This window comes from Pelecanus crispus, chromosome 10 (genome assembly GCF_030463565.1).
Source record: "Pelecanus crispus isolate bPelCri1 chromosome 10, bPelCri1.pri, whole genome shotgun sequence".
Classification (NCBI taxonomy): Eukaryota; Metazoa; Chordata; class Aves; order Pelecaniformes; family Pelecanidae; genus Pelecanus; species Pelecanus crispus.
The window spans coordinates 23,437,077-23,463,164 of record NC_134652.1 but is presented as its reverse complement, the minus strand read 5'-3'; the positions used below and the strand labels follow the sequence as shown (position 1 = coordinate 23,463,164).

General features: G+C 37.9%; 1 protein-coding gene across 3 annotated transcripts in view; it reads right to left on the bottom strand.

Annotated features, from left to right (window-relative positions):
* Positions 1-1,676: 1,676 nt before the first annotated feature.
* Positions 1,677-26,088, bottom strand: part of TM9SF3 (transmembrane 9 superfamily member 3) — a 51,218-nt gene continuing 26,806 nt past the window's right edge. For all 3 annotated transcript variants that reach the window (XM_075717457.1, XM_075717458.1, XM_075717459.1), the window contains exons 5-15: positions 25,860-25,937; positions 24,913-25,044; positions 24,214-24,380; positions 21,383-21,477; positions 19,327-19,457; positions 10,585-10,724; positions 8,935-9,003; positions 8,687-8,833; positions 8,169-8,252; positions 7,983-8,059; positions 1,677-3,421 (exon numbers count right to left, since the gene is read on the bottom strand). In XM_075717457.1, the coding sequence (XP_075573572.1) occupies positions 3,354-3,421; positions 7,983-8,059; positions 8,169-8,252; positions 8,687-8,833; positions 8,935-9,003; positions 10,585-10,724; positions 19,327-19,457; positions 21,383-21,477; positions 24,214-24,380; positions 24,913-25,044; positions 25,860-25,937 (1,188 nt within the window). In that variant the 3' untranslated portion in view covers positions 1,677-3,353. The remainder of the gene's footprint in view (positions 3,422-7,982; positions 8,060-8,168; positions 8,253-8,686; positions 8,834-8,934; positions 9,004-10,584; positions 10,725-19,326; positions 19,458-21,382; positions 21,478-24,213; positions 24,381-24,912; positions 25,045-25,859; positions 25,938-26,088) is intronic.

The following is a 26,088-nucleotide window of genomic DNA, read 5'->3' as shown; positions in this document are numbered from 1 at the left end:
AGTGTACAAAGTATTAGGTCTTTGGTTTTTAACCTGATGCTTGTTAAAAGAAATAAACCTAGACTATCATACAGAAACAAAAATTCAATTGTCTGCCCTTTACACACTTTGGAATGTAAGTCTGGAGAGGAGTTAATAGACACTGTTGCTTCAAAACATTCAGACATCAAAAAAAGAGCGTAACGTAATGTTTATTTGCAGTCTCCATTATCTCCAACCCAGTGTTCACCACTTTTCATACATGAAGTACCAGAAGTGCTTTCTAGGTGCACTGTGCCTCAACTGAAAAGATTTACAACTTTAATTATTTAAAGCATTTGATCAAGACAGGCTATTGCTACACAACTATTTACTCAGTTCTCTGGCCTCTGTACCAGAAGTGGGAAGAGAAGCACTGAGCGGCCAACTGAAGAATTATCAAAAAGCTGCAATTCAAGAACCAGAAACTCCTGAGAAACAACCATGGAAAGAGGAGTGTTGGCTGTAAGATCTTTATTTCTTCCATAAAAGAGGAAGGACTACATCATCTAAGCAGAGAGCTTCCGAATTCTATTAAGCAAGATGGTTCAAGCTATATCCACAGTTTTTGGGGGCCAAATAGCCTTGCCCCAAACAGCAGCCATAAAGACAAGCTGTTGAAAACTGGTCACATTTTGCACTCCTTCAGAAACCAAAAGGAAGGGGCAAAACAAAGCAACCCCCCAGCTTACTCATGTGCTAGGGTGGAAGTATAAAAATGTCAATTATTTAAAGACAGTACTTCTCCAGAGGAACGTGCTTGCAGAAACAAAAGCAATGCCTGTGCAGTAAGTATCTTTTCAATGTCACTTTAAAAGCTATACAATCCTATCTGGATATGCAAAAGCTAATAATGCCAGAGGATAGAGAAAGCAAGTAGGCAGCCCACCATTCTGTGGCATTAAAAAGTGATTAAATGAAATTCACAAACGGTTTAGTGACAGTTCTGATAGACTAATCACATAGCAGTGCTCTAAATAGAGAAACAGACCCATTATCAAAATAATCCCTTTAAAAAACTTGTATCTCAGCAGAGTACTTAATGTATTTATTGTGTGAAGATAACGGCTTCTCACTTCAGATTTAGATGAACATGGATAAAAAGAGGGCTTCCCACGGCTGTATGCACTAGCAAGAACTAGTACAAAACCCATTCTTTGCTTTAAGTCTCCATGTTTTGGAACAAAGGAAAACTAACTGTTGACCCAGTTTATAAGCTCATCTTAAAATCAGCCTGTACATTTAAAAAAGAATTATCTTCTGTTAAACGGCAGAGTGTTCAGCTACAGACACTAACCATTCACTTGAAGCAAAACTTAATTATTTTCTGACAGATTGGTTAAAATTGGCCAGGGAAATCAGAGCTGAAAGCTCAAATACTTTTCAGGAGCCATATACAGCTGGATGCATTGCTTCTCACTATTACCTATCAGTTCAGTTCCCCCAACCTCCAACCCAACCCTGCCAAAGCATGGTTGTTTCTCATTGTGGCATTATCAGTACATTTTATAAAGGAATGATACAGTGCTAATCAATACAAACACTTCGCTCATTTTTTAAATTCAGGAAGTTGCCTTCTCCATGGCAGGTGCTCTATTTCAGACAGCCACACTGATAAAAACATCCCTATATGGCAGATGCCTTAAAAAAAAAAAAAAAAAAAAATTAAGCCAACTGGCTCTCAAATCTGTCACAAACACAGTCAGGACATTTCTAGCTAAATACAGTGCATAATTAACAGTCATCTTACAAAGACTTAACCTTTATTTGCTCATTTATTTCAGTCCACACTTACCCCCCCGCCTTTTCTCAGTACACCAGCTGGATCACAAAACAGATTTCTCCACAAACAGTTCAGCCAAGAAGAATCTTTCTGGGCTGGTCATCCACTTTGGAGCTGTATTGTACAATACAGTTGTAAGCAAATTCTGAATTCAAAGTATGGGGTTTTGATATTTGAAAACCACGCTAATATTTTATACAGAAACTGGCGTTCAGCAGTATTGTCTTTTCAAACATTTTCAATTGCAAACTCATCTATTTTCACAATCAGAACATTTTTGTCTGAAAAGTTTATTTTAGTTTTCTGAACACTCTAAAGCAACTGTGCTTTTGATGTTACACAAGTGTCCAGACAGGATTAACAAAAATTAAAATGTTCTAAATTACAAATTTAATTCCTGTAAGAGCTTGAGAAAGGAAATAGAACAGAAAAGCATGACATACACACATTGTGAAGAAACCCCAACTTTTCATGCAATGGCAGGCAAGATGTAAAAAGCCACCCAAATTCACACATTTTTACACCGAATCATCAGAAAAGTACTCTGTAGTAAATCTGTACATCCAAATACATTTGGGATCTACACCTAAGTTACATTATTTAATGTTATATACACTTATTACCCCTTGTATAATGTCTAAAGGAGAATCTTCATTCAAACCCAAAGCAAAAAGAAACGCAAGACTAACTTGGAAAAAAGGAGAATCACCTTAGACATTCAGTTAAAATGTTGGTTTTGTTTTAATCTAGACCTCAAAGTGTTTATTAAAAAAACAAACAATCCTCTTCATTTAACATTTTGCTTTCTAACTGTACAGTAAATTGCATTGCAGAGAACACACCCCGTCTTCAGACTGTATTTTCTTTGGATGGATTTAAGATGTAGCTGGATATTACTTTAAAGATAAATAAAGGGAAGTTGGTCCAACTAGAACAATAGCTGATATATTACATGCATATGGGGTTTTTATATATTTTTAAATTATTTTTTAAACAAATGAGTGTAGGGTATAGTTGATATCGCAAATAAACCAAAAAGCACCTGGAGTCAAAATATAAAACATACCTCCTATCCTGGCAATGGCAGTAAAAATCAGAAGAGTAATCTTTCTGGAACGGCATTTTTACATAATTTAGAAATGTTAAGTACCAGGAAGACTACTAATCAAGTAGTTTTAGCAGCCAAGTTTCCCTCTTTTTATTGAATGGAACAAATGCTTTAAATAAACCGTTTGTCCTCTTCACTGAAGAGAGCTAGTCTATTCATCTTTAATGAGCTAGGTTTTTCGGTTTTTATTTTTTTTGGGGAAGATTAGCCACGTACTGTAGTAATGCCTACTGCATATAATCCAAGCATTTGCTGTGAACAGTTGGAGAAAGCAGTCAGTAAGAACCTAGGATCAATGAAATAGATGTTACTCTAAGCCATCCACAAAATGGAGACCCATACAGTGCCCAGTGTTAAAACCCAAATCTCTTCTCGCGCTTTTTGTTGTGCAAGTTCATCCCCATGAAAACAGGAACTGATCCATAGTTCAATTTTCTTATTTCCTTAGTCAATTTTCACATTAGTGTAGATTTTACGAACAAAGGCACTTGTTCCCATGTAACCAATAGCTCCTGTAAAATAAACAAAAAATGTTGAATATGTTAGACAGCTGATCATCAAAATAAGCCAGCAATAAAGAACACACACACGCTTAAACAGAAAGTCACATAAAGCATGCACTCTGCACACAGAAAATTATTTACCTGCAATACTTGTTCTCAAACTCTAATTATCCACGCTCCCAGTGAACGTCTGGCAAGAACTCCCCTAGTCTAGCAATCTAAATCCATTAAGCCATCTTACTAAGAGGCCATGCTCACTTGGCCTCGATAAATATAGCAGCCCCCCTACTGCTGCCAATAACCGGGTCCCTTTTTCTGAACAGAGGGTAAAAAACATACAATCACCCACTCTGCAGGGAAGGTGGATGGGAGGGCGGGTTTTTATTATAAGTTACATGCCTTCTGGATGAGTGTTTTATTGGCAGATGGCTTTTTCCTTCCCACAAGGCACAAATAATAATAGATCCCCATCCCAGGAGTCTTAAACTCCAAGGAGGTCTGTACAAAGAGATTAAACTAGTAGCAGTTAGTAGTTAAAGGAAATTGCAACCTGTGGTTTTCAAATTAGTAAGAGTCATGAGCAGCGTATGCATTGTCACACCAGTAATAAAAGAACACATCACTGAGTTTTTGATAGGGGCAACAGTATATGCTAAACCCAAAATACTGCAGGACTAAGAACACCTAGAAAAGTGAAAGAAATGCACTGGACCAAGACCTCTTCTGAGAAAGAGATTCAGCAACCTACCTGGTCAAACCCAGAACATCAGGTTTGCCAAGGCTCAGTAAATACTGTTGTCTTAGGATATCAGCAGGGAATATCCTAAGACAACACCCCAGTGCTTCTCCTTCACCTTTTCCAAGCAAAATGATAGTAAATCAGCCTTCTGGAAGTAAATTTGGCTCTCGGGTTAGAAGTTGAAAAATCAAGCAAGAATTAGAGAGAACTGCTGTCAGACTGCCAGAATAACACATCATAAAATGTGGGAAGAAAAGGATAGAGAAGTGAGGGCCTATAACTCAGTACAGATAAGAGAACTCCTAACATCAATCACTTGGATGCTCAGTGAAGAATGGACTCTAAACCAGTATTTTTGCCTCCCTGAAGCAATAAAGAAAAGCCCAGAACAAAGCATGAAACAACATTTTCAGTGATCTGGGATGCACCAGACTTGCGTAAGGCATGTGAAATACAAAAGCCTAACAAATGCTAAAAAAATTTCTGCCAAAACTTCATTTTTCAAGAAAAATAAAGGTTTTTTTGCCTTTAGAAGTTAAGGCCGTACAGACTTGCAGCTAGCATTGCTGAACATAGATTTATTTAGAGCTTGGAGAGTTCTTTAAATCCTGGGGACTGCTCAGATAATTCATGAGGTCAGCCATTAAACTCACACAGAATTTTGGGGTTTAGACCCCCAAAAGCCCAACATTCACATCTAATCAGGAAATCTGCACAAGGCAAACCTGATGCATTGTTCCAATACTATCGGTGTAGTAAAGAGCCTGTGGAGTCAGCCTCTGTGTCGCACAGCATTTCAAGCTGTATAAATATCATGACAACCATTCCACTGGCCAGCAAATGAGGGATTTGTATTGCTAACTTGGACAAAGTAGAGTTTGATGAAAAATACAGCACACACAAGATCAGGTTGCTGCTTGCAAGCATTAAGTGTGCTGAGGATGCAGCAGAAGAAAAGGCCTGGCAGTTCAAGGAGCCATCAGTACAGCATTCTGACAGACCCAAGCACGGGCTGTGCAGAGGAGGTGATGCGAGCTTAGAGTCATATGGGAGCACACGCAGATTTTTCCGTAGCCTGTCAAGAAACTCACCTTCTGTCTTATGCAGTAAATAGACAGAATAATGGCACTGGACTCCTGTTTTAAGACTCATCATGTTTTGCCTGTTAAAGCAGACACTGCCAACAGATCCAATGCCCATTTTAGTTGCTAAATTCAGGCACATTCCAGAACTTGTTCTCTGAGGGTTTCTCTAGTGATGTGATGCCAGATATCACAGAGATTTGGGACAACAAAGCACTAATTGTGTTTCATTTGGGATCTAGAGAATGTGTGCATGAGATGGAAGTGAGGGGGAGGAGAGTGGCAGTCACATGAAACCACAAGCTTGCAACCCCATACACAAATCATAACCTATTCTGAATCACAGGAGCCTTATCCATGAAGGCCACTAATGGCCAATACCCAAGGCAGGGGTTAAGCCTCAAGGCTACTTCACAGGCATTGAATAAAACATGGGGCGGAGAGGGGGAAACCCTAGATGCTGGTAACTAAAGAATGTCCCTCCTGAAACAAATGCAGGACAGTTGGCTCATTTGAATCAAAAAATCCATAGTAAAGGGAATAATTTTATTTATTTATTTTAAATATCATCTGATAAGGTGTTTTAACTTGATTATGGCCTATATAGCTTTAGCAGAAATAGACTGCAAGCATATTTCGGCAGAACAACAAGCTTTTAAATAGAGAAAAATCAAAATAGTGAGGAAGAGCAACCACAAACAGAGAAAGATTAATTCCCATCTATTACTTCCAACCAATTAACACTTACTACATCTGTGACTTTTTTAAGCACAGAATTTTTTTAAAAAGCCCTTCAATCATATTTACAGTATTTATCTGGATGCTGAAGTGTGGTTGCAAGAGGCCTTTCTATACTACCTTGCTCCTAAGCCATCCACGGAGTTAGGGAATAAGGTTTATTCTTTTCTGTCACTCAGAGGGAAGCACGAGGAGCTCAAAAGGTTTGGAAGTTCTCATGGGCTCCCTACTGTCCAGTCCCAGAACTTAGATGCTCTGCAGAGGGCAGCAGACTTTGTGGATCAAAGCATCCCACTACGTGTGGGATTTGAGTTCACTAGGCATTGTCAGGGCACTAAAACCAGAGCTGGATGATACAAGCCTACAGAGAGTTTCCCTGTGGCTGCCTTGGACCCTAACTAGCTTGTCTCATATCCAACTGTGTGATACTGAACACACCCATTTGCATGAGCATCCAAAGCACGGGCTCTACGCACTTTTCACAGGAGACGTACAGTCAGTAGCATGCACACTGCACAATTCTCTTAACACAAATGTCTTTGTTAGACCTCAATGGCAGCAAGTTCCCTAGACAAATGCTTTTTGACAGGGGATTTTTTTTCTTCCCTCCACATGCTGAAAATGGGAGTTCTCAGTAAAAAGGAATCTCACAGCTTCTCTTCCAACACAGTTAAAAAGACAAAAAGAAATCTCAATAGAGCTGTGGAAATTTAGTGTGTTAAAGTATTTTCTGATTTTGAATAAATTTGGATTTTACTCTAATATTCCATCAAGTAGTGTCCTACCATGACAAGAAAGCATTCGACAATCTTCCTTTTCCATGTTTTAAAAAACATTTTAATTACAGAAACGGGTGGGCAAGCTTGGCTTCTGCATCATAGACATTTTAATCAATACTAGCCTGAGCACTTTAAAAAGAAAAGATTAGAGCTGAAAAGTATAAGCCTATTAAAGAAAAAAATGGCCGGAAGACCACCAGAACAGCAGGGAAGTCTTGTAATGTGCCAAGAACCTGATGAAGCAAGATTAGATTGTATATGAGAGAAAAGGGGAACAGGTCCTCAGCAGTTAAGAGATGATTCCCCTCCCCTTTTTATAAAGCATTGTGAAATCACCCTCTTGGGATATCAAGAAACATATACTTTACAGAAAGTAAGTTCCTGTAAGACATCATGTGTCTCAAACACCTAACTCAAAGAAATCCTTCTGCTAGAGTCTACAGGACTATTCATTCACTACTAAGGAGAAAAGTATTAAATAAGGATCACACATAAAAACCAAGTAACATCAGAGGAAAGTGCAGAAGAACCAAGCAGCACTTTCTGAAAGTCATAAAGCAAAGGATAAAAATAAAGCTAACAGGTAAACAAGTATATCTGACTTTATCAGATGACCTGCATGCTGAGGAGTGCCGTATCTTTTTCTAAACATCTGTCAAAACAGTTTCTCAAAAAGCAATGAAATCCAGCTGCACAGAGGAGCACTCTGCACTCTCCTCACCTGTGAATATTCCAATACTTATTTCTCCAATGCTATCCTGAAGTGTCAGTCCTTTCTGTTCTGGTCACCCTCATATATACATGCCACAAGATACAGATGGTAGGGTCTTCAGTATTGCAATACCATTGATGCCTGAATGGGTGTACCTAGCTCCTTGTCTTGGGGCAACAGTAAAAACTCCAAAACAAAATGCTAGCATGGACTCAATTTTGAACTTATTTTGCAGAATTTCTTGCCAAATATTGAGTCTTTCAAGCATGCACTGAGTGTGAAATTCTCTGCACAGTACATAATCTTCCTATCAGAAGACACAATACACAGACATCTCCTATATTAGGTAGGAGCCAAGTATAAGCACAGAACTCTTTAAGATTCTTTTTAAAGACTGTAAGCTTTTTTGAGCAGATCTTGCAGACGTACACACTCCACCACCAAAACCACAGAGCTAAAATCAGAAACATGACAGTCTGAAAAATTCTGATAGAAAACTGTCAATATATTTGAAACTTACCACACATTATTCCCAAAGCTGTGCTAAATACTGCCATATAACCAAAGTAAAATGATGTTTGAAACAAGCCATACATCCTGAAAAAGAAAGATAGGAATTTATGCTAGGTATTTTCCCCAGTTTTTCTCAATAAACTAATTTGGCAATATGGTAACCTGGTATTCAAGCAAGAAAACTATCACTTACTTTGTCTTGAAAAAGTAGTAGTAAAAGGAGTACATGTAAACATATATCGCAGTTGATGCCGCAGAAAGAAAGCTTGTCCATTGCCTGAAAGTAAACATGCATGTCCATCATGTATCTGACCAAAAGGCTTCCCAAGAAGATGCAAAATGTGCTAAAACCTTACCCTGGAAATAAAGTGTACTGGTTCTACAGATGTATTTAACAACATCTACACGTTGTCCGCTATAAGTGACAAAAGCTTCTATGGCAACAGCTACCACTGATAGCAAGTGATGATCCTTCTTCCTATTCCTGTGTGCCTTGACTTTTTTTTTTTATATATACATACATACATGCACGCACAGATGCACGTACACACAGAAAGCTCCTGTACAGAAAGGATCCAAGAACTGCTTTTATTCCCTATAGCTAAAATCTGGACACGGGACACTTTGAAAAGACCCATCTAGACTGAAGTATATTGTTTTTCTATAAAACTCTCACAATCTGGTTAACTATGCAAATAATGCCATACTTACCACCTGTAATCCTCTGCGTTTAGCAGGAAATACGTACAAACGATAGTCACACAAACTGTCACAATGCAGAGGATAACCAGAACCAACATCATAAAGCCATAAACGTAGTAGATCTTGTAAGCCCAGAATGAAGTAAAAATGAAATACCTGAAGATGGTAAACAAAATATTTTATTTCAAAACCAAAATGCAATTGAACTTAAATTATTATACTTTTTAATCAAATTAGCAAATAGCTGACATACTCACATTTCAATAAAAATTGATCCAAAAGGGAGGATCCCACCTAGGCAAACAATAACAGCTGGTTCCATGAACCTGAAAGATATTAAGATTCATTTAGGGACAATTTTAATCTTTCATTTATAAATATATTAACAAGATCATTCATATACCACAGAGAATTATTTAAAAAGCATGCTAACAAGAACATTTCTGTCTCATACCAGCATATTAGAAAGAAGATTCCTGCCAAGACATCATGTGTATGGATAGAAGAAGTTATTCTTGGGGAAAACTGAAACAAAACGTAAGGTTCATGCCTATCACCTACAGGCGTAAGGTTAGGCATCTAACCAGCCTTAAAGGCTACAGAAAGAATCTTTCTTGCCCAAAAAGGGCCTAAGCAATCAAACCCCATAACATCCACTAGCCTTGAATGAAGGCAGTGAAAACTCAGTGCTGTTGATGGCTACAAATACAGCAAAAAGCACAAAAGAAAATTTTGCAGGGTAATGGTTATATAATTAAGAACCAGTGTTTATTTTTAATACCATACTGAGTCAGGAGCCTATGGTCAAAAATTAATACTCAGCTACCTCTAGATAATACTGTAATTTACTAAAGGTGACCTCTGTGTAGTACTTGCTATGATGCTGAATCTAGCTAGTAACCAGTGATTTAATTTGCAGCTTCTTTTATTATTTATAGGGAGACTTGTCTATGTTGACAGTGTGGAATTTCATCATCTTCAAGAGAAGTATCTTAGTTATCTGTCATGCTATTCCAGAAAAATCCATCGGATTCCCAAGATACAGGTCACAATATAAATCAAATCCTAGCATCTGAGCTGAACAACCCACCACTAACAAGAAACTAAGTGTGCTGCACTTCCTGGATATCACAGGCATACACGTTTCAGTGCTCCCTTCACTTTGTCTGTTCCATTCCTCTGAACAGGGAAAGCAAGAAAAATCTATTTAAAAAAATCCTCTGAGGATATTTTCATTTCCATAGCTTGCTGCTTCCATCTCAGAATTAAATTAATAGGAAAAAGTGACTGCATTCACTATTTTCCAAAAACCCAAGTCTACTTTTTTGAGACTAGGCACCCACCCCTTTATATTCACTTCAAAAATAATAAAGGTTTATTCACAATTCAAACCGTATACCTGGAGTATTTTAGGCTCTGTGCCATTAACAAAAGTGCAGAATTGGGAACAGCATTGCAAGCTTCTCCCCACCATCACCCTGCAAATATGTCTCAGCTTGTACATGGAGACCATTAAACAGAACAGTTCTGTCTCCAAGGCACATTCAATCCTAAATCTGTAAGAGGCATTAACTGAAGAGGAAAGGTTTAATTTCAAGACACCCATACAAGAACTGGGTTGGGACCATTCCTTTTACATAAGAGACTGAAGAGCGTTTCAGGCCAAATGTGAATCAGTGATCCAGGACTGTAAAATCTGCTACAACTATTAGCCATTAACCGTACTTGGTGTTTTTATTCAATAGAAAAATCACATTAAAGAAATGTCAATAGACATGTTCTTTTAGACACAACTCAATTTAAATAAAAAAAATTATTCTAGAAAAACTTTTAATGATGAAATCTGAAAAGTCACTTTGAATGTACTGAAGTGAATCCATCTAGTTAATATGCATGCTTGTCTTTACCATTTTTTCTCTGGTATGGGACGAGGCACTGCATTGACACGACATGGAAAATTAGGCTGTCCTGACAGATTTCGGCCAAGAATTGTACCAACAAGGTTCAATGGAAGAATGACAAAGAAACAAATACAGCACACTGCCACCTGTAAGCAAAAAGTAAAATAATAATTTTTTATAAAAAGGTATAAGACGACAAAAGAAGACAACCAACCCACTCCGTATATATCAGTCCTTAGTAGTTATTGCTGTAGAATCATACTCCTAGTTATGAAGCATTAGTCAATATACATCGATTTTATCAAATGGAAATATTTATTTCCTGAGAAACTTCCCAATAAACATTATTAAGTATATTTTCTTGCATCAATTCAGAGAACAGAACCATTACAGATTTTTTTTATTGTTTTCATCTAATCATTATACTCAATACATTGCAAAGAAATGAAATAGAAGTCTTCATGGTACTTCATCATAGAAAATTTTGTCAGCTTCTCTTAAACTTTTGCAGAGTATACCATCCCTGGGGGTTAATATCTAGCAGTTAGGCAGTTGCATACAAAACTACAACTGCTGGGTGCAACATTTTTAATCCAATACAAAAAAGAAACTCAAACAAGAATTGCAAAGCCATGTCAGAATGCTACCAATCAAAATTTTGGGTTCAATTTTCTCCACTATCCACCAACCAGGTAATTAAGAACACAGACTGCCAAAGATATGAGTGACCACCGGTATGCAGAGATACACAATTTAGAACCACAACGGCCCTACTTACATATAGAGATTACGTTTATGCACAATGCAGTGATGTCAAGCTAATGTTCCAGCTCTTTCCAATGTTCCAGCCTCCCTAAAATTTTACCACAAATCATCTTTTTTCCAGCCTATGTAGGTAGCTCTACTTTTGCTATTCCTTGAAGACAACATATTTTTATCTTCCGAAACAGGAACATTTAAAGCATTTAGCAAGATATTCTGTACTCATAACTCTTTAGCACAAAATTAATTAGCATTAGACAGTTTGTTAACTTGGTATATTGGTAATTAAAGACAGAACAGTTGCCTGTAATGCAATAATCGTAGTTCAGAATATTGGCCCTGTGACCTTCTCTATGCAAACATATGAAAATACTGCCTTTTAAAAGCACTGTTGCCTGAGGCTCTGTGTACACCCTGGTGCTTCCTGAGCAAAGAAGCTATATTCCTCCTTCACCCCATGAAGACGCAGTCCATGGTAGCAGATTAATCCAAAACAATGGACAGAGGATCAGGTCTAAGAGCCACACTGACTTGTTTAAGACACAGTTACTCCAGGACAGATAAAAGCTGTTCACCTATGTCATATCTATGGAAATCTACTGCAAGCAGCTGACAAGCAAGAACCACTAGGCTTCATGAGATGAGGAGCTGCACTACATTAGCTCAATACAAACTTAGCATTAAGTCAATCACATGAGTTTAAGGCAATATCTGACAAAAGCCAGTGGGTTATCCCTCTATTACTGACTTGCATACCATTACTAGCCTAGGCCAGATGTAAATGGAAAACGTTGCCTGGGGTTGGATGGAGCAAGCCTTCACGCAAGGGGTACACCAAACAGGTGGTCAACAAGCAGAAGCACTGTCCAGACTGCTTTGTGTATCTCTGGGGAGAGGTTATTAAAAAATTACATCATGAGCCACTAAAATATGAAGCGTCAATGGTAAATAAGGAAAAGCTAAGCAGTATTTATACTTGCCAATAATAAAGCAGATTTTACACAAGTAATACATCTTTCGTATCTCCCATTTATCTTCCATTACTGGAAAAAACAAAGGTAATCAAGCGTAGTGTCTAAGGTAGGACACTGAGGTCGCCTAAGAATAAATTGCAAAAGTATACAACTAACTCACTTAATGGATGCAGGTCCTGCACTTGAAACCTCCTCAGTCTAAAAGAATAAGCAGCTGAGAATTTTCAGAGAAAAGTATCAGAAAGTATCAGAAACACCAAAGTAGAACATCTTGAGTCCTACATTTACTAAAATCCTGACCAAAAAGTCCCAGCTTGTTTGAAGTGCAGTGGATAGAAGAGACATTCAAGAATTAAGGTCTGGACAGGATCCAAAGAATTTCCGAGCTGACCATATTGAAACCATTTCCATTTCCAAGAAGAGCTTGCTCTGCTTCCTGCCTGTGCAAGGACCTCCAGGGGTGTTGGGTGGCCCCTGTCCATGCTGCTCTGTGGCGCTCCAGCAGGGAGGTTTCAAACCTGGCCGGGGCAGGAAGCTCAGATACAGGCAGTGTGAAAGGGCATCCTTATTGCTCATCCAGCCACAACTGTCTTTTACAGGGCAGTTATCAAGGTGTCTGTAGCTTCATTTCTTTATCTTGGAAATTACCCCTGACGAGGGATAGTGGTAGAAAGTGAATCAGCTGCTTTACTGCAGAAAGAAACTGTCGAGAACAGCCTTGGGTTCCAAGCTCACCTGGAACAAAACTTAGTAGCTTGTAACTGTCCATCTTGCAAAACGCATCTACCATAGGGAATCCACATGGAAAGGATATAACCTTGGACAAGGAACCAAGCAAGGGGCATTCAGGCCTAATTACTGATTAGCTGGCAAACTCCTAGATGAAGAAAGGCAGTCAGCAGCATTCTAGTGCTCATTCTACTGACACCAACTGCAGAGCTGAATGGCATCAAATCAGGTGGGCAAGGAGAAGGCCCAACTTGTTCCCACAGGGCTTGGCTGTTGTCTGGGAGACTGACTCAGCAGCAGCTCTGAAATCTGAAATGTTTCTCTGCATAAAACAAGCTGAAACAGACCAAAGTTTCTTGAATAATGGCTTCAGTAAGTACTGCCAACCTGTCCCCAGTACGCTTGTAACTGGCATCTGTCAGAAAATCTGAGTGCTTGTGACTTCACCAGCAGTTCAGTCAAGCCATGATTGATAATGTTGTAATACCTCCCATTCTATTAACCATTTGGCTGAAAAATGAACTCATTTCAGACAGAACAGCTAGCATCTTCAGTGAAATCTAGTAAGCAGCATTAGGTAAAGTCAACATTTTGTTAAACAGTGAACTGCCTGTCTTAATGCTATGCTGTGTTTTGAGGACAGCTGGAACTGAAGTGCATTTTTTCCTGAGGGCATTCAAGAGTCTAAAATTTATCTGAGATGACTTTGCAGTGCAATGGAGGCCCAACTAAGCAAGCAAGAACGGACCATAGTGCAGGCTCAGGAATGCCTCCCACTTCCACCTGCCTCTGATAAGCTGTATAAGCTGATAAAGACGTGAATGTTCTGTCTTCTGAGATAACCCCACACTGGTGACAGCAACCTGCTGGTCTTAGTAGGTTGACCAACACAACTGATGCTGGTTAGAATTGGCACGCACTGTGCTGACCTCAGTAGCATCCTCTTTCTTGCTTTCAACTCACTGTCTGACTCCAGGGCAGTCTACCTGCTCAGACTGATGCTTGCTGAAAATTACTTTCTTCATTCTTGGCAGTAATAGTCTTCTCTAGATGTGAGAGATGACTGGAGACAACTGGCTTTTCTAGCTTCTGCCCTTCCAGGCATGTTCCTTTTAATTTCAGATCTGAGGTGAAGACATGCCTCTGTCCCAAACTGAACACGTAGTGCCTGTTGCCACAGATGGCAAGGGCAGTGATGATGCAGGCTGGGCAATGCCTAAACCTAGAGTTTAAATCCAAACTGAAGCAAACACAGGGCACTAGTGTACACAAGTGCCTTAACTGAAACAGAGATGAAGCTATGAGATTTCTGCCTCAAAGGTTTTGGAGAATGAGATTATAATGGCAAAAGTGGCTCAAGCACTTACCAGCCTCCATTTCACTGGTAAGAGGAAACGAACACACGCACATGCTCTGCCCTCCTGCAGAAGTGCCTCCCCACAGAGGTCACTGGTAACATACTAAAAGACCCCAAAACCCCAACAATACCTGTTGCGTGACAGGCAGAGATAAGAAAGTTAGGTCTTAGTGAGACTTGTAAGACAAGTATAACTGTAACATCAGCCAAGAGGAATTCAGAGAACAGTTTTAACTACCACTTCAGAAACCACAAATTATGCAAACAGGTAAATCTACTACATCTACAAACCCAGTTTTCCATCAAGCAAACAAGCACACGCTCCCTGTAATACATATGTCTGAAGACAAATTACATGAGTTTTTCTACCAAGCCAGTACATTAAAACATACCTATTTCGACCGTTGCATTTTTGTTGTACAAAATATATTATTTATACACAAGCATCTGATTTAGTTTGCAGGTTTTAGTTGCCATAGAAGAGATCATCAACCCCACCAAGCCTGCGTTCTTTCTAACCCCTTTGTGTTTTGTTTCGATGGGGAAAGAATATTCTACTGCCCTTGACTGAATGTGCAGGATTCAGTTTTCCTTATTTGAAAGGAAACATTGTCAAGAGGGATATAATTTATGTTCTAGTGCCATGTGTTTCATATTTTCTGACAACTGTAGATTAAACTTCATTCAAAGGTGATAATTAAAATTTTTATGAGCATATCTAATATTAAACAGCTACTGGCAGGCTGTGGTGCGTTGACTGCTTAATGCACAAGGGAGAAAAGCAATAAAAATTAACTGTCAAAGCAGCAGCTTGATCTTTCCTGTCAGCTACCAAAACTGCACTCTCAGTCATGAGACTCTCCCCCCGTACAGAGGTTACTGAATCTGTACAGTGAAACAGTTTTCTGCACATCATGTGCCCAAACATTACACAGAACAAGAAAACAATAGAAGGCTTCAAAATAAAGTGTTATTCATTTTATTACAGCTAAGTTGCTAATCTAGGGTGCTGCTTTGGGTAATAAATTGAACTGTTGAAAATTTAGGCAGAAGCATTAAGCTGTGTCTATTTTCAGCAAAAATGAGGTTTTTGACCAAGGGTTTCACAGTCACTTTCAAGCAATCTGAGGAAGCACCCTGCTGAATGTATACAACTAGATTTTTTTCTATTTTTAGCCAGGTGTATTTCCTTAACTGGCTCAAGGCATGAAAATCTTTGGTGCTACCAGGTCCTCCTTTTTCAGTGGCAGCCAATACTCATATCAACTTAAAGCTGTCAGGGATGGCTGCAGCCTGGATTAAGCTATCTGTTGGAGGAAACACTTTTTTCTAGTTTAAACAAAGTATAAAAGACACAAACACTAGGATCTCGATCCCCAGAAAAATTCAGTGTGTGTAATCTTATTTAATTAAAGCATTAAAAATGCATACTGGAAATGTTAGCCACACATGAGTGTACTGCTCAAACAAAACAAAAATGGTACATCTGAAACAGTTTAATAGACACTGCATGGATTCTGCAGTCAGAATATTACACTAGTCACAGTAGCCTTAATGGAAATCTTTAAATTATGTATCACACAGAGAACAATGTAAGCAGTCACAACCTATGAAATGCCAGAATTAAGACAGTCGCTTCAAATTCAATCATGCTGTACTCTGTAGAAATTCTGCATTACTTAGTATTTCTGCATAGAACTACCACTACACTTCTCATAAATGTATATGGAGAGGTCACTTCACTTGCCATTATTTAAAATTCTTTTTAATTGCTCCATGCTCTATTTTTTGCATATAATTTAAACACAACAAAATAGAAAGACGATTGATAAATACACCGAAAAGACTGACAAAAATCAACAGAAGGTAAGTCAAGGTGTACACCACCTTCAGAAGAACTCTGTTTCTCAGTAACAGGATATAATAAACAAAATACTCCAAAAAATCAAATTTGGGCTCCAAAAGAACAAAGAATTGAACAGTACCCACTGCATTTCTATAAAGGTGAAGAGACGAGAGAAAAAGCCTAGGCTTCTGTATTTCCATCATATGCTTAGGGAATTGCAGGCTTTAAACCATTAAGTTTTAAAAAGCTCTCATATTTGAATAAATCTGTCACATTTTTTATTGCATTTGAAGGGAAGGGCAGCTGAAAGATATCCCAGGGAAGAGAAGAAGCCTTTGTTCAGGCTCATTGTGTATTTCACTACAGAAGGTTTGTCACAGTATAGGTAGATGGCTTGCATGTATATCCAAAAGGGCTAAAGGCAGAGTCCCAAGACTGAAGAACCATTTCAGAAACAAGCTTTGGATCTTCCCTGCCACATCTTCGAGGAGATCCCAGACATCGGGAATGAGATATACAAAGTGAACGAAGCTTTGAAGTTCAAAACAGACTGCAATGACAGCGAGGTACATGAAGGTCCTGAAGAGCCCAATCAATTTGAGCATTTCAAGACAAATTGTGGAAGAGCAGAAACCATGTAGATCAAAGATGCAGCAGCTGTGCGTTAGCTTGGATGTCTTGCCTTTGACACTATCGGCTTTCCTTGCCTACATTCGATAGAAAAATCTGTCTGGAGGGAGGAATTGAGTCACAGAGAGGAGACTACTTAGCGGTTCACTGGTAAGTGGCAATGCAAAATGGGCAAGGCACAGGATGTCTTATTTAAGCATAGCCTCTTAGCAATCTTCAAGCTCAGAGACTTTTATCAGCAACTTGGTTTTTGCTTTTTCCAGATTTTCAGTAGTCAAGGAGAGGTGGTAATGCTTGCCAGCAATTTAAATCAAGGAGGGTGGTTTCAAGACATGCCAGCATAAAAGAAGTAATTTCTGTGTTCTAGTATGTTTAGATGGCAGAGGTTTTATTTCCCCAAGAAAGCAGCAGCAAGTTTGCACTAGAGAATTCTGGAAGCTTCTCTACACTGAAAACAAAGGTGGAAAGACACAAAGGTATCATCCATAAAGCCAGAGGGCTTCCTGGGGACTTCAACCTGAAGCATAACATGGTAATTTCAAACAATTTTCATTTCCTTCTACAAACCAGCTTCATTAGTTGATTTGAAGTCATCAGAGCATTGCTTATTCTGATGAAGTTTCCGATTCATAACCTGCTCCTACTAAAAGTCTGCTAACTCCACCGAAGTTTTATTGCCACAGTCATAATGACTCAAACACGTTCATAAAACCTTGAGATCATTAAAATTGCTGTGTATAAAGAGTCCTAACATCCTGATTAAGTGACCCCTGAAGATTTATATTCCTATTTGCTTTTGCATGTACATGTTTCCAACATCTTAAAATACAAATCAGTTAAACAGATTTACAAGACAAACTTCAGCACAGGTGGAATTCCCTTCCCTCAGCATTCCTGACCTCCAAATGGGAATACAAGTGAGAAATGTGGTATCATAAATGCCTGCTCAGCAGAAAACAGAGCCTGTTTCCACATATCAAAGATCAATGTTGTAAACTTTTCTGACAGTGTGGTATATGGCTGCTAGCTTAGGAAAGAAAAGACAATACAATATTCCTTTGGGGCACTGACCGACTAATACAAACATATCCAAAGATAGAATTTTAGTCTAATTTCTTGAAGAAGAAAACCAGAAAAAATAAGTGAACAGTTCATAAACATGTTTAGCTCGATATTATATTTAGTGTTTATATAACAATGAATTCAATGTAAAAAGTTGGTATTTAGGCATGCATTGAAAATACCTACTAAGGAGGTGACTAGAATCAGCAATGTACATGTAAAGTAATGACTCCTCCATCAGTAGAAAATTATTGAAAGCCTCCCTGAAACTGAGAATTGTCTCTCTCTTTATTAGCATTTATGATTTCTACCACATTCATTCATTAACAATGTGTTCATAAGAATTTTTTCAGTCACATACCGAATTCAATTATATCCCAAATAATACAATTTATAAGACCAAACTTGGGATACTAAGCTTCATTTTGTTGTAGATTTAAACTAAGAAGAAATCCAAGGCTACTCAAGCATCTCTGAATAGCCCGAGCAATTTAACATATCACAAAAACTGATATGCAAAGGGAGCTATATAAAAAAAAAAAAAAGGTTAAAAACTGAGATTTGCTACAGATATTGAAAAGAAAACAAGCCTTCCTGTATTAAGATTCTTTTAAAGTTAACAGCGCTACTGCATAAAATTAGAAAAAGCAATTTTATGCTGCATATTTAAAAAAATTCTGCTCTCAAGTAATACCCCTTGCAAGCTCAAACAGAAGTTCTGCCAAAGTGCCAAGTGATTATTTCCTACATTGTATTCACAGGGTTATTTGAGGTTACTTGAAAGGGCCATGATAAGAAACAAAATCCTGACAAAAGCCACCAGAAACAAGAAAAGTCATCATGATTAAATGAGAAAATAATTCAACCAGCATTGTTTTTCAAGTGACATGGTAAATACACAGACACAAGACCATAACTGGATACTAAATACCACTTCACAAAGTGAAAACAGTGATTCATTTTTGTAAAGCCAGATCTCCTCAGGATGTCTCATCTCATATTGTTGGCTGATCTTTTATTTTTATTTTTTCTGCTTGACTACAGTGATTTGGAAGTAGCTTTCACTTGGAATCCTTTTGTATTGCATTTTAGCTTAGAACCAGTTTGCATTCGCCACCCAGAAGAAAATTCAAGTTGCTAACTTCCCGTATTGTTACAACACTAAGCTTGAATACAAAGCAGAAGTGCCATTTTAAGCAGACTGTTGTTGGCATCCAGCAGCTGTTGCTATCGTGATTAAAACAAATTATACCTGAAGCACCTTAAAACCCTCCCAGAATAAATTTCTAACTAGGAAGCTAAAGCTATGACTCACAATTTTGTTCAGACTAAAAGGTAGTTTTGCTGTGTCTACAGTGGTGTTTAAATTCTCCACTAAAATGACTCACCATGGTTCCAAAGGGTATAGCTCTTGAAGCATGATAATAGATGGCAATGAAGTTAATGAAGAAGGCAGTTCCACACACCATTGCTGGAATAAGGAAGGCTCCAATGAACATCTGCTTTATCCATCGCCTTCCTGTAAAAAGGGACATTCCAATGGGACTGGTGAGACACAGTGTATTTTGTTTAAAAAGCTATCAGCAAGCTCTCCAGAATTTAGGTGTTTGATGACTTCTCCCCGAAAACGGTGAAAGAATTAAGTAACAACATGTTACATCAATACAAGAGCCAAGAAACAACTAACAGTTTCATTTGACTCCTGGCAACTCACAAGATGCAGCACATTAACCGACTTATTAGGCCAGGTGAAAAGACAGGAAAAGGGATACAGTGTGAGAACATTTCGGCTGAAGAACAGCATATGCTGACTAAGCTGGCCAAAGAAACCGGGGTATGAAACGTAGTGTATATGTAACCTGCAGATTAGTAGAGACAGAGATGGCAGAGCTGGCCCTGTGCAGAGCCTGCTCCCATCCTGAGAGCACAAGAGCTCAGCACCGCTCCCGGGACAACTCAGCGCTACAGATGCTTTCAGGCAGCACCTGCTCTGGGTTGTCTTGACCCAACTAAACCGACTCCATACATTCAGGATGCATTAAGGAACCAGCTATCCCTGATATAAAGCAAAATGCATTTAATATACGGCACAATTGAACTCAGACATCTTCAACAGCAGAAAAGGTAGAAGGAAAGCGATTTCTAAACCCCGGGCATAAAGGGAACAGCAACACTCGTTAGCAGTTATTACTAAGTTTAGAGCTCCCTGAGGAGCTCAAAAAATCCCTCTTGGGCCATACCTTAAGAATTTTCACTGTCTGTATTCCCTTTACTTTCAATGCTCTTAAATACTGTCTATATTTAAATTTAATACACCATAGATGCATCTGTAATACGCACTAAGTAAAAAACAGTCAGAAAACTAGCATATGCTTTTCTGGACCATCATAGGTATTTCCACCATGGACCAAAATATTCAGCATTTTTACAGTTTACGTGTTTGATCTGTAGAAAAAAAAATGCAAATGTGGCTCAACTATACAGCATGGGACATTTTAGAACAGCAACCCTAATTTACCTAGATCTGTTCACTAGGTAAACAAATCACTAGGTTTATACCCAAGCCACATGAAAAGAAACATCTAACCTCCAAACTCAGAGTAGATTAAAGTGCAGTTGAGACTGAATACTAACAAGTATGTTGTGCTAAAAAGATATGCATAAGATACACTGTTAAGTTCTTTTGCGAACTTACCAGATTTTTCCTAAAGCACTATAGAAGACAATAGATATTGATTGCTCTTTTATTACAGCATAGGGAACGGATGAAGCTAGCGGACTGTGAGGATGTAACTGGTCATAACTCAGAGGCGTAGTGGGGAGGCACCTGAAGACAGCCTGTCCAAATCTGTTATGTCAATTTTATTTGGCTGCTGCTCTCTACTGATACTCATTTTGAACTTGCTAAGTATAAAGCAAAGCACATACTAAAAAGTAGAAAAAGATGCTATAAACAGTTTTCCCCATCCACAGTTAATGGTCTAGTAAGTACTGTATACTCATCCTTTCTGTGTTAGCAAACATAGCCCTCCTGGTACCTACAGAGGAGGGCTATGTAGGAGTCATGACATGAGCTGTTTAACAGCATGTTACAGAAGAGGAAGAGACTATTACACTCTCTGGATGTCATGAGTCAAACAATTATATACAAGAGTATAACAAGCAATTCACAAGATACAACTGTTAACAGTTCTTTAGCTCTTATTACTTTTAAATTAACCAAAGACTTCAGCTATCTTTAGTTAGAAAATGCAGCCAATACTGAATAGGAAATAATATGGAAGTTAAACATACTCAAAATATTTTCCGTTTATTAAGAATTTAATGGATTCCATCTGAATGGTCTAACTCCATGAGGACACTTCTATACTGGTGCAAATCAGAAAATAATAACTTCTCCATTTAACAATGCAATGAAAATGCCAAAACATGAAAACAATTTACCTCCTTGTCTAGCATAAAGGCTTCCTCCAAAATACCCGTTTACTGGCGATGTTGCAGCATAAACAAATATAGCTGTACTGAGCATTGATCCTCTCCTACAAGAAGGGATTTTTTTGGTAAATGACATAGAAAGACAAACAGTAGTAGAGCAAAAGATTACAGTAAAATATGTACATTTAGGAGAAGCAGACATTTAATATTTTTAGGTAATGTAAAAATTTAAAAGTGCTTAAATTGTAAAATCTGCATAAGAATGAGAACTGTTTGTATCCAAAGCTTCTGGCCAAGTCTAATTCAATCTGGGTAAAAAGAGTTCCGACTTACTACCTTCTTTTCTAACATGCATTTATTTTCACTGGAGTACAAAATCTCACCTCTGATCAAAATACTCTGACATTTGGATGTGTGTACGTTTTGTATAAAGACCTGAGCTATTTACATGACATACATTAAGTGTAAGATTCAACTATTGCAGACAAAAGGTACTCCTTGCTTAATATAAAGGCCAGTTTAACAAAAATATACTAAGACTGTGAATGATGTTTCTGCCATCCCTCAGAAATTAACTTTTAAGATCAAAAGTGATCATCTTACAGAAAATCAGAAGACCTGATTTAGAAACTATTAATACTATAATGAAGTCACAAATCAGCATGGAGTAGTCCAATCAGAAGAGTTTAGTCATTTTTAAATTATCACCTCATTAAATGTTGGAGTACCCATTTTGGTATAATTTTTCTAAAATTTTACAGGCAAAGCTAATAATTTTAAATCACAAAAGCCATCTCCAAATACATTTTTAAAAATCATGTCTAGGAATAGCAAGATATAAATGTTATTCATGAATAGAACTGTTTCCCCCGTGTCCCTCTGCTACTCTTTGATAGCAAAAGCAGAAGGTCTTCAGCCAGCTTGCTGTACTTTTCAAATTAGCTCTTCTGAGAGATTCCAGACTATTGGCATTTTGGCTTTTGATGAACCATTACCGGACGTCTGCCTACTCAAAGAAGTAATCTTTAGTACAACCAGCTTCCATGACTGCATGGATTGAACTAAGCGAATATACCTGCTGGTCACACACACTAAAGCAGTGTTATGCTAACATTTGCTTCCAAAAAAAAAAAAGGCAATAGTTCCATTTTAGAAAGCTACTAGTTAGACAGAAACCAATTTTAATACTTCTCCTAACTTAAGCCAATTTAGAAACACATGCAAAACCCCAGAAGGCCATGCACAGTCTTAAGTCAAACATGTACATCCAGGCTACCTGTAAAATGACCAGCAGATGTTTATCTAAAATTATCTCAAAATTTCCTATTCTTGAGCTTACTCACTTATGTTTCAAATATTCTAATGGAAAAGCTTCTCAAAACACAAACCAGCATTAATACATTAATAGCTGACACGACCAAATTTTACTGAGACACTTTTAGTTGGCATCAGCTGCATGATCCCTAAGAGTTTTAACAGACCTGAAGAACACTGACAGGCAATCATTCTTGTAATTCTGTTTTACAGCCTTTTTCACTCACATCACTATTTTCCTAAACATAAGAATTGTCTGCACCAGATTTTGTCAACTGTTCCATTACGCACCCAGAATTAAATTCACTTTGAAAGTGATATAAAGGCCTATTGCAATAAAAGACTAAGTGCACATTTATTTTTAAAAATTACTGTTCTGACACATTTTACAATTGCCATTACTAACTTACAGCATCCCTACAGTGAACAAACATTCTGAAATGGTTTCATTCCCTCCCTTAAAGGACTGACAAGCTGTACAATTAAAAATGTGTATGTAAGTCTACCCAGAAAAGTAACCATGGAGCACAAGGGGGGGAATAACACCCTATGAAAAATGAAAATATGTCAAGATACTGATATAATACAGAGTGGCTTTTTAAACACACCATTAAAAGGCAGCTAAATTCAAAACCAAGAGTTCTCTCTAGTGGCACATTAGAAGTATTACAACTTGTTAAAATATAGTTACAGGTGATATTCAAGTGGAAATAGAACAGAGATTTGAAATTTCAGTCATCGCTTAAAACAAAGCACTGGGGGGAGGGGGGGGACGAGGAATCCCCCCAGTATCCAACATACAAAACATACAATCACTACAGAAACAGATGAAGTCAATCCAGGACACCAAAAATCTCAAACAGGTAAAGGGTAAAGGAAGAGAACTAGGTGAACCACAAGTGGTGTGTTAAATTTAAACTGGAGTACTATTTGTTTTAAATGAATTCACTCCAGTCAGGACCACAGCCCACCCGTTGCTGGAGGTTTTACGTGCAATACAGGCTGAGCACTATCTGTTAGAAAGAACTTAAGAAATTAAATCCCCATTCCTAAAAAGGCTTGTGGATAAGATTGGCTTAATGCATTGTGAGCAGTAGACAAGACTATTCACAACACAGCACACTCCTACTTCAGTATTTACAGGACACAGTGGGGAAGACAGGGTAAGAAATATAGTAATATCTTGTCACTCTAGATGAAACCAGTAGTAAAATATGCACCTTTTAACATTTATTTCCTATAGAATCTACCCATGATGCTGCAGAACAACAAACTAGTTTCATAATAAATCATGTAAAAAGCAAGCATTAAAAGAGTAAAATTAAAGGAGACCAACTCACATGATAAGAGTAGTACAAAGTTTCATTACAACTTAAAAGATCCCTTCTCAATACTACATCTAATCTAAAGATAAAGACTAAAGACTCTCAAACACTTTTTTCCAGGCCAGTTAGAACATTCATTTTTGTAATTATTTTGTTCATTTAAGCATTCATATGTGGAAGGCATGGCACAATTATACTTACTCCGTGTATAAATCTTCTATCATTGCAACAACAATGACTATGAGAGACACAGCAAAAATTTGACAACCAGAACCAATAAGCGATGAAAATATTAGAGGATGACTGGATGGTCTAAAAACATCTCCATGGACCTGCTTCCACCCATACTCATCACCTAGATCTCTGTCCTAGGAACAACAACAAAAAAATTTTAAGTCTAGTCATGACAATTAACGACAAACACACAAGCTAGGCATAAATTAAAGATTTGATTTATTAAAGCAACTTCAAGTGCAAGTATGTCTTCTCTCCTGAATACATCAAATCTAGGAGAAAAGTTTACTTTTCAGATGCTTATGAAGACAAAAAAAATTACGACCTGAATGTATGATGCAGTAAAATCTATCTGATTCCCTCCCTGTCCCTAAAATCCTCTGAAGTGTTTAGAATTATACACAGGTTTCTATTACACACCCAAAATGGACCTCATTTAACCTAAGTGTGGATACGAACATTAACACAGTGACTACAGACAGAATTCTGGGTTGCAACCTAGAAGCATGTTATAAAGAAAACCAGTGACACTTTCAAGACGCACATGAAGCAGTTTTCTGTCCCACTGAAGAAAGCTGTTCAGAGCTGCTAACACAATGAATATATGAAGAGAAAACAATAAACCTTAAAAAAAGAGATTTAAAAAAGCGTGAACGCAGATCTTACCATATCATCCATTTCTTCCTCCTTGCTGTATCTTGCATAATCTTTTCGCAAAGTTCTCATTAATATCATAGACACTAGGCCAACCAGAAAGATCACCATCATAAAAGAATTGAAAATTGAAAACCAGTGAATCTACAAAAAGAAAACACATCCCTAAGGTTTAGAACTGTAAATGTGTTTCAAATTTGTTCCAATAAGGATAAATCATTGCCTAGCAGACAGCTTGTCAGCACTAGCTAAGTAACGATAAACCCATATTGTAAGTAACACTACATTTGTAGAAAGTCCCAGTAAAACTGGCTTGTGAAACACCATACATAAATCTTTTCAACAGCCAGGCTTGCTCATGACGAAGTTATCACAGCTTAGTTAAGCACCAGCAAAGTTCGAACAACTGGCTGCACATGCTCCCTTAGTAAGGGAGCATCCAAGGCAACAAGATACTGCCTTCCTACAGAAGAGGTTTTAGTAGCAAGAGAGATGCTCACAGGCAAAAAGCCAAAGGAACCACTGCTTTGCACAGGACCAAAATGTGCAGCAGCATTATTTTGCCTCTGACAAGCACATCTTCTAGTTTTCACCAAGCTCTGAACAGAATCCAAAACCTCTAATTTCAGAAAGTAGTATAGCTCAGCATACTACCCTTAAGGAGATTACAACCACAGGTTTAAACCATCACAACTGGTATCGCCAACTTGTAGTTGCTGCAGGCTTGAAGCTTGCCTGCACATTTACTGAATCACTCTAAAAAAAGTGGAGCCATCCTATTTGAGCAACAGAACTATCACTTAAAACCTGCAGTCCTAAACCTGCCTGTTTCATTGTCCCAGAACACCCGAGACATCCAAAAATTCAAAGATGTCATCCAAAAATTCTCTGACATCTTCTGAACTAAAGCAACCATTTCAAAGGGATATTTTGTAAGGTTGTCTTAGAACAATACATACTCTGTGCTGAAAGAAAGATGGGTCAAGATACTTGTCAAATCGGTCTTCAAACTTCACATCTGATTTCTTCCATTTCACCTAAAGAGAGAAAAATTTACACTTGAAAAGCTCGTTATAGTATGTTCAGCTATACTCACACGCAGAAACCTAAAAGACATTTTAAAAGTCATCCGCTTCAGATGTTTTCTTCAATATGAATCTAGGTTTTGGAAAAAACAATGGACTGAGT